Here is a 13640-nt window from a genome sequence, read left to right as displayed (position 1 = left end):
GCAACAGATATGGGGGCAGCAGCGGCAGTGCCGCTGGGTCTGCAGCATGACAGGGAAATGAAGCAGAGGCTGCAGAGAGGGAAAGCTCTGTGTGATGCCCTCTGCCAACTTGGAGCCAGACTCCTCCATGCTTTTTGACAGTGACAGGAGGCTATCTGGCAGGCCTGCCAATGCACCCAACATCTCAGTATGCATGCCCATCAGCGTTATCCTATATGCCACCCCATCATAAGAAACATAAGAAATAGGAGCAGGAGTAGGTAGGTGGTAGGGAAATTTAGGGACAGGTGGGGATGTGGTAGGAATATGGAATTAGTGTAGGATTAGTATAAATGGGTGGTTGATGGTCGGCGCAGACTCGGTGGGCCGAAGGGCCTGTTTCAGTGCTGTATCTCTAAACTAAACTAAACTAATATAGAACATAGAACATAGAACAGTACAGCACAGTACAGGCCCTTCGGCCCACGATGTTGTGCCGACCCTTTAACCTACTCTAAGATCAAACTACCTACATTCCCTTCATTCTACTATCATCCATGTACCTATCCAAGAGTCGCTTAAATGTTCCTAATGTATCTGCTTCTATTGCCACCGCTGGCAGTGCATTCCACGCACCCACCACTCTCTGTGTAAAGAACCTACCTCTGACATCTCCCCTAAACCTTCCTCCAATCACCTTAAAATTATGCCCCCTGGTGATAGCCCTTTCCGCCCTGGGAAAAAGTCTCTGGCTATCCACTCTAACTATGCCTCTCATCATCTTGTACACCTCTATCAAGTCACCTCTCATCCTTCTTCGCTCCAATGAGAAAAGCCCTAGCTCCCTCAACCTTTCTTCATAAGACATGCCCTCCAGTCCAGGCAGCATCCTGGTAAATCTCCTCTGCACCCTCTCTAAAGCTTCCACATCCTTCCAATAATGAGGCGACCAGAACTGAACACAATATTCCAAGTGTGGTCTAACCAGGGCTTTATAGAGCTGCAGCATAACCTCGCAGCTCTTAAACTCAATCCCCCTGTTAATGAAAGCCAACACACCATACGCCTTCTTAACAACCCTATCAACCCTATATGGCCTGCTCCACCATTCAGTATGATTATGGCTGATCTTGGGCTTCAACGTCACCTTCCTGCTCACTCCCCATATCCTTGAATCCCTGAGAGACCAAAGATCTGTCTATCCCAGGCTTAAATATATTCAACAGTGGAGTATCATTACCTTCTGAGGTAGAGAATTCCAAAGATTCACAACCCTTTGAGTGAAGAAATTTCTCCTCATCTCCTAAGTGATCATCCCCTTATCCTGAGACTGTGCCCCTGTCTTTTAGATTCCCCAGCCAACGTGAACAACCTCTCAGTACCTACCTTGTCAAGCCTTTTCAGAATCTTGTAAGTTTCAATGACTCACCTCTCATTCTTCTAAACTCCAGAGACTATGTCCAATTTACTCAGCCTCTCATCATAGGACAACCCTCTCATCCCAGGGACCAATCTAATGAACCTTCATTGTACTGCTTCCAATGCAAGTACATCCTTGCTTAAATATGGAGATCAAAACTGCACACAGTATTCCAGGTGTGTTGTCACCAAACTCCTGTACAATTGTAGCAAGACTTTATTTTTGATCCACCTATTCTAATCCCACCTTCTAGCATTTGGTCCGTAGCCCTGCAGATTACGGGCACTTGAGGTACATATCCAGACTCCTTTTGAATGAGTTGAGGGTTTCTGCCTCAAATGGCCTTTCAGGCAGTGAGTTCCAGACCCCCACCATCCTCTGGGTGGTAAAGTTTTTCCTTATCTCCCCTCTAATTTTTCTACCAATCACTTTAAATCTATGCCCCCTCGTCACTGACCTTTCTGCTAAGGTGAATAGACCCTTCACCTCCACTCTATCCAGGCCCCTCAAAATTTTGTACATTTCAATCAGATCTCCCCTCAGCTTTCTCTGTTCCAAGGAGAACAAACCCAGCCTATCCAATCTTTCCTCATAACTGCATTTTTCCAGTCCTGGCAACATCCTCATCAATCTCCTCTGTACCCTCTCTAGTGCGATTACATCCTTCCTGTAATGAGGTGACCAGAACTGCACACAGTACTCAACTTGTGGCCTAACCAATGAGTTATACAGTTCCAGCAAAACCTCCCTGCTCTTATATTCTATACCTCGCCTAATAAAGGAAAGGATTCCATATGCCTTCTTAACCACCTTATCAACCTGTCTTGCTACCTTCAGGAATCTGTGGACATTCACTCCAACGTCCCTCACTTCCTCTACACTTCTCAGTATTTTCCCATTAATGTGTATTCCTTTGCCTTGTTTGACCTCCCCAAATGCATCACCTCACACTTCTCCAGGTTGACTTCCATTTGCCACTTTTCTGCCGATCTGACCAGACCATCAATATCTTCCTGCAGCCTACAACTATCCTCCTCGCTATCTACCACACGGCCAATCTTTGTATCGTCTGGAAACTTCTTGATCATGCCCCCTACATTGATGTCCAAATCGTTAATATATACCACAAAAAGCAGGGGACCCAATACTGAGCCCTGCGAACGTCACTGGAAACAGCCCTCCAATCGTTAAAACACTCATCAACAATTACCTTTTGTTTCCTGCCACTGAGCCAATTTTGTATCAGCTTGCTGCATTTCCTGGGATCCCATGGGATTTTATTTTTTTGAACCAGTCTGCCATGTGGGACCTTGTCAAAAGCCTTGCTAAAATCCATGTAGACCACATCAACTGCAGTACCCTCATCCATCTTCCTTGTTACTTCAAAAAAGTTGGTCAAACAATATCTTCCCTTAACAAATCCATGCTGATTATCCTTGATTAACCTGTGCCTTTCTAAGTGACAGTTTATCCTGTCTCTCAGAATAGATTCCAATAATTTGCCCACGACTGAGGTTAGACTGACTGGCCTATAATTATTCATCGCTCCCTTTTTAAACAGAAGTACAACATTAGCAGTTCTCCAATCCTCCGGCACCACACCTGTATCCAGTGAGGACTGGAAAATGATGGTCAGACCCTCTGCTATTTCCTCTCTTTTAACGGCCTAGGGTACATTTCATCTGGCCCTGATGATTTATCAACTTTCAAGGATGCTAATCCGATTAATACTTCCTCTCTCCCTATGTTTATCACATTCAATACTTCACACTCCTCCTCCTTAACTACAATATCTGCATCGTCCCCCTCTTGTGAAGACAGACGCAAAGTATTCATTAAGAACCAGACCAACATCTTCCGCCCCTACACATAGGTTACTTTTTGTTCTTTTATGGGCCCTACTTTCTCTTTAGTTATCCTCTTACTCTTAATGTATTGATAAAACATCTTTGGATTCACCTTGATTTTGCTTGCCAATATTCTTTCATGCCCTCTCTTTGCTTTCCTAATTTCCTTTTTGATTTCACCCCTCCACTTTCTATACTCCTCTTGGCTTTCTGCAGTATTGAATTCTTGGTGTCGGACATAAGCTTTCCTTTTCTGCCTTATCTTACCCTGTAGGCTCCTTGACATCCATGGGGCTCCAGATTTGGCCATCTCACCCTTTTTCTTTGTGGGAACATGTTTACCCTGAACTCCTTGAATCTCTGCTTTGAATGCCTCCCACTGCTCTGACCTCACACTTCCCCACATTATGCTCCATCTGTCACTTCTTTGCACACTCACTTAACCTGCCTATATCTCCTTCCAGCCTCTCTGTGTTCTCCTCACAGCTTGCATTTCCACATGCCTTTGTATTATCAGCAAACTTAGTTACATTACTCTCTGTCTCTTTAGTTAAGTCATTAATATAGATTGTAAATAGCTGAGGCCCCAGCACTGATCCATGCAGCACTCCTCTAGTCACAGCCTGTCAACTTGAAAATGCCCCATTTATGCCTACTCTTTGCTTCCTGTCTGTTAACCAATTCTCTATCCATGCTTATATATTACCCCCAACGCTATGAGACCCTATCTTACCTATTAACTTTTTGTGTGGCACCTTATCGAATGCCTTCTGGAAATCCAGGTATACTAAATCTACTAGTTCCCCTTTATCTGCCCTATTCGTTACATCCTCAAAAACTCTAATAAAATTTGTCAAACATGATTTTCCTTTTGTAAAACCATGTTGACTTTGCCTGATCTTACTATGATTTTCTAAGTGCATTGTTAAGAGTTCCTTAAGAATAGATTCCAGCACTTTCCTGACGACTGATGTCAGGCCAACTGGCCTGTAGTTCCCTATTTTCTCTCTCTCTCCTTTCTTGAATAGCAGTGTTACATTTGCTAACTTCCAATCTGCTGGAACTGTTCCAGAATCCAGGGCAGCAGAACTGTGACCTGACCCTCCGGTGAGCTGGAACATGATCCATCCTGGCTGCAGTCCATTCATGCACGATGATTCACCAGGAGCTGATCCCAACTGTATGCTAGCCTTTAAGCTACATGCAGTGCCACTATCTGAGCTGGTGGCTGCAAGTGTCCGATCACATGACGATGCTCTTTCATCAGTGGAGTGGTGTTGCTGTCTCTCCTCCCCCTGAGCCTGCTGTGGCCGGGCAGGCACCAGTTCTTGGGAGTCTGAAGGCAGAAAATCAGAAGGAAAAGCTTGGGGCGAGGGAAGAGGGCTGGGGTGGAATGTAAGAGGTGCATGGTGACGCCATCTACGGCTTGCTCATCATGCCAGATAGCACGATGAGGGTGAAGTGGGAGTTGAGAAGGGGCATAAGACAGAAACATACTGTCATCTTTCGCGTTCTCAGCGACACTGGATGCTCTGTTGCAACTGGCTCCATGATGTGGAGAATCATCTCTTGCAAGGGGCTTAGAAGGTACAGGTGTCCTTGTCCCCCTCTGGCTCTGCTTCTGTTGTGTGTGCCACCTTGTCCTGCAAAAGAGAGAACAGAATGTCAGTAATTATGTTTCACTGTGTTTGGGTGATTTGCCTGCCATGGCTGAATAGCTGGAGGTATGTGGAGGCAATGAGAGGTGGTTGTGAGGCTGGCAGCATTGGTAGGCGCGTGAGGGTGAGGTGAGGTATCTGGATGTTAGGCCTGAATCCTGAATGTAGAGCATTCCTACAGGCTACCTGACCCGAACCCGACCAGGCCTGACGACATGTGTCGGGTTTGGGTTGGATCGGACCGTGTCCGGCACTCGGGCTCGGGTCGGGTCGGGCCAGGTCAGACACAGTGACAGCCAGGACGTCAAAGCGGGAAACGTGCATTTTGACTCCGCGCTGGCCTGCAGTGAGCGATTCCATCCAAGGTAGAGCACAACCTCTTTAATATAATCAACTTTATTTTGGTGGTTGGGTCAGGTCGAGTCCGGTCGGGCGCGGGAAAAAAAATCAAAGGACTCGGGCCGGGTCGGGCTCGGGTTGGATGTGGTTTTGTCGGGCTCGGCATGGGTTTCATTTGCAGACCTGAGCAGGCCTTTACCTGAGTGCTAGGGCTGCTGATGGGTGAACTTAAGAGGTTGATGTTATGATGGGTAGTCGACATCATGTGAAGATGTATTCACTGACCTTGGCCACTGATGTGAGCTCATTAGACTTCTTGTGGCACTGCTGCCAGGTCCTCAGACAGATCCAGATGTTGAGAATTGACCTCCCTGGCCACCTGCTGCCAGTCCCTTCTGAGGGTTGTCCTTGAGGGCTTCAGCAACATCCCCCCCCCCCCACTCCCCCTCTGCCGTGAAACCTTGGCATCTCTCCTCCTGTTTAGCTCCACCACTAAGACTTCCAGCACGACATCCATGATTCTGGAGCCCTCTCTCTGCCTGGTTGTTCCATTTTCCTTGTTTAGAATTGCAGCAATAGTATTCAGCATCAGCCTCCTGTCATTCAGTGTCTGATTGGCTGGCAGCTCTTGGAGGCACGATTTTGTCCCTTAAAGGGACGGTGTCTCTGACAGCAGGCAGTTAATTACCTGCCCACTGTTGAATTTGGCAGGGGGTCCTATAGAGAGCTGAGGTGCAGTCACCACCCCTGCCTTCCAGCCCATCGCCAGGACCCTGGTCGCCAATATATAATCCAGCCTGCTATACAAGTGCAAGTCTTTTTTAAGTGATATTGATAATCCACTCATATTTTCCTTTTATAGTTTTTAAATTAATCTCTACCCTTTGGAATTTACAGTCATATTTATTTTCAACTGTCTATAATTCTAGTGCATCATTTTTAAATAAGATTAAGCTTGCTTTAAGATTTTTGATTAAAAATTTAAATTTCTTTCTTTTAGAATCCATGTTGGTAAACTTCTTGCTGCAGAACAATGTTTTCAACAGGCTTTAGATATCAGGCAAAAATGGTATGGTAAATTGCATCCCATTGTTGCTGAGGTGCTGGAACCCCTGGCAGATCTATTCTGCTATCCTGAGTACTCAAAGAGGTAAATGTAACCAGCTATAATATTTCCCCCCTCCCCAAGAAAGTAAATCTGTGGAAGGTTTTATGGCCAAAATACAACTCGGTACAAATTTTATTACAGTAGTGCCATTACTACCTACCACAAGTGCATTAGTCACTTACAGTCGCCCAATGGTGCCAGACATTGGCACAGATGGAAATGGAGGACTCAGGTTAGTGCGCAGGGTGAGTTTCCAATGTCAGCTTGGCCGTTAGGGAGAAATGGCAAATTAGGCCTAGCAGTTCCACCTTCTGTATTAGTGAGAGATGAGGTGGGAATCCTCTCTATTCCAGTGCACAGTATTTCTGCTAAATAAGGACATTGTTATCCCTTGCTAACATGGTAGGATGGAGAGTGAGTTTCAGATAGTGATGGGTGTGTTCTGCTTACAAAAACAGTCATCAAACCCATTTATGAGAAAATGGTGTTGCAAAAAAAGGTGTATGAGGAAACTTGCTTCTCATGCCTCATTCAAATGAATACAACCCTCTGTGCTGCATTGGAATGTCAACCTAGATTATGAATGAAAATGCTGCTTTGAGGCATGAACAAAAACATGTTGTATGAAAATACAAACATTAGACTGTTGCAGTAAGTATTAACATTTTGGGCTTGGAGCTAAGGCAGATCATTTGGCAGAATAGAATGGTCTGAAAATGCTGTGCAGTTCTGCGGATCTCCCTTTATAATTTCAGTAGAAGAACAGTGGAACCCCCAGCGAAATGGCTGTTTATGTGGTTCTTTCAGCTTTCGGCCAGAGTTACTGCAGGCATCTAATGGTAACCTCATGGAATTTAAGGGTCAATTTTGATCCAAAAATGCTTGCTGATGACATTCCGTATAAAAAGTGGGGAATTTTTCCAAAACAAAACAAATTAGGAGCATAACTCAAATGAATACAATAAAAACTGTAAGGTATAACTCTTGATTACTTCCCATCAGAAATTAAACTTGAGACTAACTTTCACAACCACTTATGATTTTGGTACTTGTAGTTTAGGTCAGGCTATTTGTTGGGCAGCTTGGCAATTCAATAGATAGTCTCTCTATCCTTTACTCAGTGCTGTTTTCTTAATTTGCAGTTTAGATCAGAGTCAAACAGAAGAGTTTTACAAACAAGTGGTCAAAATTCAAGAGGACAGTATGCAGCGGGCCACATCTCCACAGATTAGAGATCAGATCAGTCTCAGTCGAGCCCTTACAATTTATAAACTAGGTAAGATAGCCACATAGATAGATAAATATGTCATGTGTCTTTCCGCGCGCATAAGTAATTTTCTGAAGTTAACTTGTTGCTCTGTGCACTTTGCAGTAATAATGCAAGATGACTAATCCACAAATTCATAAATTGCCCACAGCTTTGCATATGACTAGTTGATTAAAAAAAAAGCTGGCACTGGTGTTGGGGAGAGACTTCAGAAACCTACGCCATAGAGAGTCACCTAGTTGTCGGAGTCTGCAAATACAATGTGACAGTTGACATAGCAAAATTGACTTGGAAACACTGGTGTGGCAATTTACAAAGCCAAATAATATCAGAAAAACATGATTAAAATTGTGATAACCTGAAATAAGATCTTTTGGATTGGAAGCATGTCTCCTTACAAGGTTGTTAATATTTCTACACATGTAGTTTAGATTTAAGAAGGAAAAAACTGCACAAGCTCTAAATAAAACCAGAAGATGCACAAAATGGACACCAGCCTGTAAAGAAAAAACATACGTACGAATGGACAAATTAGGAGCAGGAGTAGGCCATTTGGCACCTCAAGCCTGCTCTGCCATTTGATAAGATCATGGCTGATCTGATTGTGGCCTCAATTCTAATTTCCTGTCTACCCCCATACCCTGTGACTCCCTTTGACATCCCTTAACATTTGGGCCTTAAGCCATCATATTCTTCAAAAGACTGCAAACAAAACATTTAATCCATCTTTTTTACAGATACTGGCAGACTTGTACTGCATTCTGAACTTTCTGTATTTTTATTTATGTTTTAGATTTATTATACTGGAATCATATCCATTAAAAATATTCGTTAATATTACTACACAATAATTGGATAATTGTTGTAAACAATGAAACAGTGATGGGCAGAATCTTCCAGTTGAAGGAAATTTTATCACCTTTTCTTTCCAATGTTTTACCTTCAGGCATACCAGTGCTAAAGGATCACTGCACATGTGAGGAATAAGGAACCTAACTATGGCCCCATGCCTGATTTTTCAGGCATTGATGAAGTAGCCTTACAACCTTACAACACAAATGATCTGATAGCACATCAGTGTGTTACATGTAGTTGATAATGTCCTGACAAAATTGTTGCAGATCTTCAAACAAAAGCGAAATTTGCCAAACACTTTTTGTTTATACAAGAAATACTCCTGCAAATGCTACTGTCTTCATGAATACAGCAAAGTGATGTCCCCAATGGGATAGGACTCCAACCTTGCGGAATTGGGAGACGGTGGGTGATGAAATAGGTTTAACATTTTGAACCAGGCACATGCCTTGTCCCTGAACTAGATGTCCAGTGTCCATGTCCAGTATTATTTCTTTCATCATTTAATCATCATGATATTGACAGCAAAGAGGGGCTTATTTCCAAAGATCCAATGTACGACCTATGTCAAGACCATAATAACTGATTGGTTCTGATGAAGGGCCACTGACCTGAAACGTTAACTCTGCTTCTCTCTCCACAGATGCTGCCAGACCTGCTGAGTATGTCCAGCATTTCTTGTTTTTATTTCAGACTTACGGCATCTGCAGTATTTTGCTGAAATGCAGTATTGCTTTTGGGTGATGTCTTGGAGTTCTAAATGTGATTATTGTACAGGAGACAAAGAAAAACATAATTTGTATAGTGAAAAGCATAAAATCTGCTTTGTGCTACTTTGCAATTTCTTATATATATAATTACTTCCCTAAATAGGTAAACTATTACAAAATGATATCGGTTATCAGGTTAGAAAAGAAGCACTAGAATATTTACGGCAGTCATTAGACTTACTAACCGAGCTGCTGGGTCCTAAACATCATCTAACAATGGAGGTGCAAAGGTATGACATGTTTGAATTTTATTGATCATTAGTTATATAAAGTACTGTATCCCACCAGTATCTTTTTCTCATAGGATGCTGAAATGCTCAGAGTTGCAAATCTGCAATGATTTCACATTCTTCAAGAGGTTGGCAGCAGATAACCCTGGAAAGTCTTTCAGTTCACTAACGACAAAGAAATATGGCCAGACAAAACCTGGTTTGCACTTCACTTACAAACAGGATACAAGACCGAAGAGCTATCTTAATTCAAAGACTTTAGCTAGCAGCCAAACTAACAGTCCTCAGATGACTGCACATTTCAAGTCTGTGAAAACAACACATCTTGTTGACCGTTCAATAGAAAAGACACAAGCAGATGTCAGTTCTAACATACGGTCTGATACGTCTGTTGCACTTGAACAGGATAAAATAGAGGATAATGCCGTTTTAGAACAGGAATGTCTGGCCAATTCAGGATCTGCTTCAGGTTTACATATTTCCAAACTTGTTTTGCCTCTAAGGCCAGCTTTGTTGATGGAACACCAAGAATCTTGTTATCGAGTTATGTATAGGAATTCATCAACGTCGACCAAAATCCATTCCCAGTCCAGTTCACTCTGCAGGCCATTAACTACTTGCAAACTGTCTACATTTGGACCTAATATTAACACTTGTGTACCACCTTTAAGTCCCAAAGTAGGTTCAGAAAGACTCAGGATCATCTATAAATCAGCTTGGCATCATCCACCAGAACACGATCCAGCTCTTCAAAAAACTTTCCTACCTAAAAGACATCTGACTGGAAAGGATAGTGGGATGGCTCGAAATGTGCGGCATGTCACTGCGCCAGTGTACAATGTCATAAAGCAATAGGTCCATTTGAGATGCCCATTATTGTCACTTATTTTGCTTTCAGCTGGTACCATTCGGGGAGGCGCATGTTCAAACAGAAAGAAGAGAAATATTGGAGAGCAACTCAACCAACATCATTCTTGCATCCCCTTTGTTTACCAGTTTGGAGGTCAAAGCATATCCCCAAACATTTAATTGGCAAAGCGAGAGAATGTTATAGCTAGGTAATGAACTAACAAATAAAAGAGAAAAGTGACAAACATGATTTCATTTTTTTTTACTCTATTATTGAAACTAATAAAAGGAACACCAAAAATTGAGATTTATAAAACACATAAATCTGTTCAAACCATTAGAGAGCATTACTTGTCGATTAGGATTTTCTATAGCATTGTTACATCTACTTTGGAGGAGATAAACTGAAAGAGTTTTAAGGCTGTGGTAACAAATCTAATGCAACAAAAACCCCAAAAGGTATTTATTTTATCCCCTTCCCTTTTCTACTATCTTCTTGCAACACACACCTTCTCAAGCCAAAAGATTGGATGAAAGGTTAAACCAAGGTCCTGCCACCCTCTCAAGTGGATGTAAATATCCAATGGCACTATTTCGAAGAAAAGGAGGGAAGTTCTGTCTGTGGACCTGGAAAATATTTATTCCTCAATATCATTGGAACAGGTTATCAGTCTTGCTGTGTGCAAATTTGTTTCTGTGTTTCCTATATTATAACAGTGACTACACTTCAAAAGTACTTCATTGACTGTGAAGCGCTTTGGGATGTTCTGAGCTCATGAAAGATGCTACATAAATGCAAGTCTTTCTTCTTGAGGATCAGTGGTCTGTTTTTTAATCTCTCATGAAGCTGCCATTTAATGGCCATTAGGAGGTGTGCGAGAGCAGCTCAAGCAGAATCCTTCAGATTCTCCTTCTCTCCCTATTGCCTCTTTAGATATTTAGCAAAATTGCCTTAAACAATAAAATTAAACCACAATCGAAAAGGAAACAAGACATTGTACATCAAACTCAAGTTTTGTATCGAGAATGTAAAACAAGGCACTGAGTATGTAACATATTAGTGTCAGAATTACGATTGTCACTGTTCTCATTCAAATGCTTTATGTGCTGGTAGAAAATTTCTTTCTGTGGTACATTGATATAGGAGCTAACACAGAAAGGAATTTAGCACAAACAAGTTAAGCATTTCTATGGAAACAATGCCACTCCTAATTTCTACCCTATAGTAATTCCACAGCTCTGATGAAAAATTGCCAACTCTTTTCGTATACAACATATTATCTGCATGATGCTTATAACTGGTTATGTATTTGTAGCGTTGTCTGGCCTATATCTTCCACTCTTGTCATTAACTCTTTTTTTTGTTCCAGTTCTCACCTCTGGTTGTTGAGTTTTGCGATTAAACATTGGGAAGACTAAAGCCATTGTCTTCAGCCCCTGCCACAAACCCTGTTTCCTAGCTGCCAATTCCATCCCCCTCCCTGGCCACTGTTTCAGGTTGAACCAGGCTCGTCCAAGCTGAACCTGACTATTTGCAACCTCAGTGTCCTATTTGATCTTGAGCTGAGTTTCTGACCCCATAACCTCTCCATTACTAAGATTTCCTAATTTCACCTCTGCATTGCCGCCCGTATCTGCCCCTGCTTCAGCCCATCGGCTGCTGAAACCTTGAACCATGCTTTTGTTACCTCCAGACTCGACTATTCCAAGGCTCTCCTGACCAGCTTCCCATGATCCACCCTCCATAAACCTGAGCTCATCCAAAACTCTGCTGCCCACATCCTAACTCACACCAAATCTGGTTCACTCATCATTCCTATGCTTGCTGACCTACATTGGCTCCCAGTCCACCATGCCTTGAATTTAAAATTTAATCCTTGTTTTCAAAGGGGGAGGCGGTGGTGTAGTGGTAATGTCACTAGGCTGGTAGCCCAGAGGCCCATGCTTATGCTCTGGGAACATGGGTTTAAATCCCACCGTGGCAGATAGTGAAATTTGAATTCAATTAATAAATCTGGAATTAAAAAGCTAGTCTAGTGTGACTATGAAGCCATTGTTGATTGTTGTAAAAACCCATCCGGTTCACTAATGTCCTTTAGGGAAGGAAATCTGCCATCCTTACCTGGTCTGGCCTACATGCGACTCCAGACTCACAGCAATGTGGTTGGCTCTTAAAATGCCCTCTGAAATGGCCACTCAGTTCAAGGGCAATTAGGGATGGGCAATAAATGCTGGCCTAGCCAGCGACGCTCACCTCCCATGAACACATTTTTTTATAAATCCCTCCATGGCCTCGACCCTCCCTAACTCTTTAATATTCTTCAGTCGTACAACTCTCCGAGAACTTGGCCTTTCTCCAATTCTGGCCTCTAGTGCACTGCTGACTTCCTTAGCCCACTATTGGGGGCTGTGCTTTCAGCCCTAAGTTCTAGAATTCTCTCCCTAAACTGCTCCACCTCTTTCTCCTGCTTTAAGATTCTCCTTAAAATCTACCTCTTTGCCCAAGCCCTTGGTCACCTTTCTTAATGTCTCCTTCTTTGGCTTGGCGTTAATTTTTGTCTGATGGCACTCCTGAGTTATGTATCGGGAGTTAAAGGGCATGAAAGGAAGAGTAGTTAAAAAAGCACAAACCTACCCCATATCACAACTATATAATAAAATAGGAAAGTGATAAGTGGGAGTCTATGGAATGTTTATACTGATACGAATTATAATAGACAATATGAATTCCTTTCTTACATAACCAAACAAACAATTTTTGTTTTAACTGTGCACTTTTTCTTCACATGTTAACGGTATTGCAATCTTTGAGCAAGCATGCCGAAGAATCTTGTGATTGCTGGTTCTATATTGACATGGTATAAAGTTGCAGAATGTAAACTGAGATAAGAACTTTATGCGTAATGTTGATTTATTTTGTAGTGCGGTTGTGAATAATTGCCACTTCTTTATTAAAAATAAACACTTCCTGGCTTATCTTAAAAGAAAAAGTTTGCCAAAATTACTAGTATTCTTGTACATTTTTGGTTGTGTTGTAATTTCCATGTATAGAAATCAAACATGGGGTGGGAAGGGGCCAGGGGGGGTGGAGGTGGGGGGTTCACAATTTTAACTCTTTGCATTCGGGGTAGACTTATTCGCCAATGTACCACTCCAATCCCACTGTCTGGATATCTTAACTACTTTTTCTGAGCAACAGCCAAGGACATCCTCGTGAAGGAGACGTGGTTCTTCTTTAAACGTGCTGATTGGGGTCTGATGACATCATGGGGCTCAGACTGTAATTTTAACAGGTGCCCTGAAGCTGATCTAGCTTTT

General features: G+C 42.5%; 1 protein-coding gene across 3 annotated transcripts in view; it reads left to right on the top strand.

Annotated features, from left to right (window-relative positions):
- Positions 1 to 13288, top strand: part of ttc41 (tetratricopeptide repeat domain 41) — a 54645-nt gene extending 41357 nt beyond the window's left edge. For all 3 annotated transcript variants that reach the window (XM_068050304.1, XM_068050305.1, XM_068050303.1), the window contains exons 13-16: positions 6244 to 6393; positions 7494 to 7627; positions 9347 to 9473; positions 9548 to 13288. In XM_068050304.1, coding sequence (XP_067906405.1) covers positions 6244 to 6393; positions 7494 to 7627; positions 9347 to 9473; positions 9548 to 10328 — 1192 coding nt within the window. In that variant the 3' untranslated portion in view covers positions 10329 to 13288. The remainder of the gene's footprint in view (positions 1 to 6243; positions 6394 to 7493; positions 7628 to 9346; positions 9474 to 9547) is intronic.
- The last annotated feature ends 352 nt before the right edge of the window (positions 13289 to 13640 follow it).

The sequence above is a fragment of the Heterodontus francisci genome, chromosome 18, assembly GCF_036365525.1.
Source record: "Heterodontus francisci isolate sHetFra1 chromosome 18, sHetFra1.hap1, whole genome shotgun sequence".
In the NCBI taxonomy this organism is placed as follows: domain Eukaryota; kingdom Metazoa; phylum Chordata; class Chondrichthyes; order Heterodontiformes; family Heterodontidae; genus Heterodontus; species Heterodontus francisci.
Note: the sequence above shows the minus strand (reverse complement) of the source record. Positions and strands in the feature narration are given on the sequence as shown.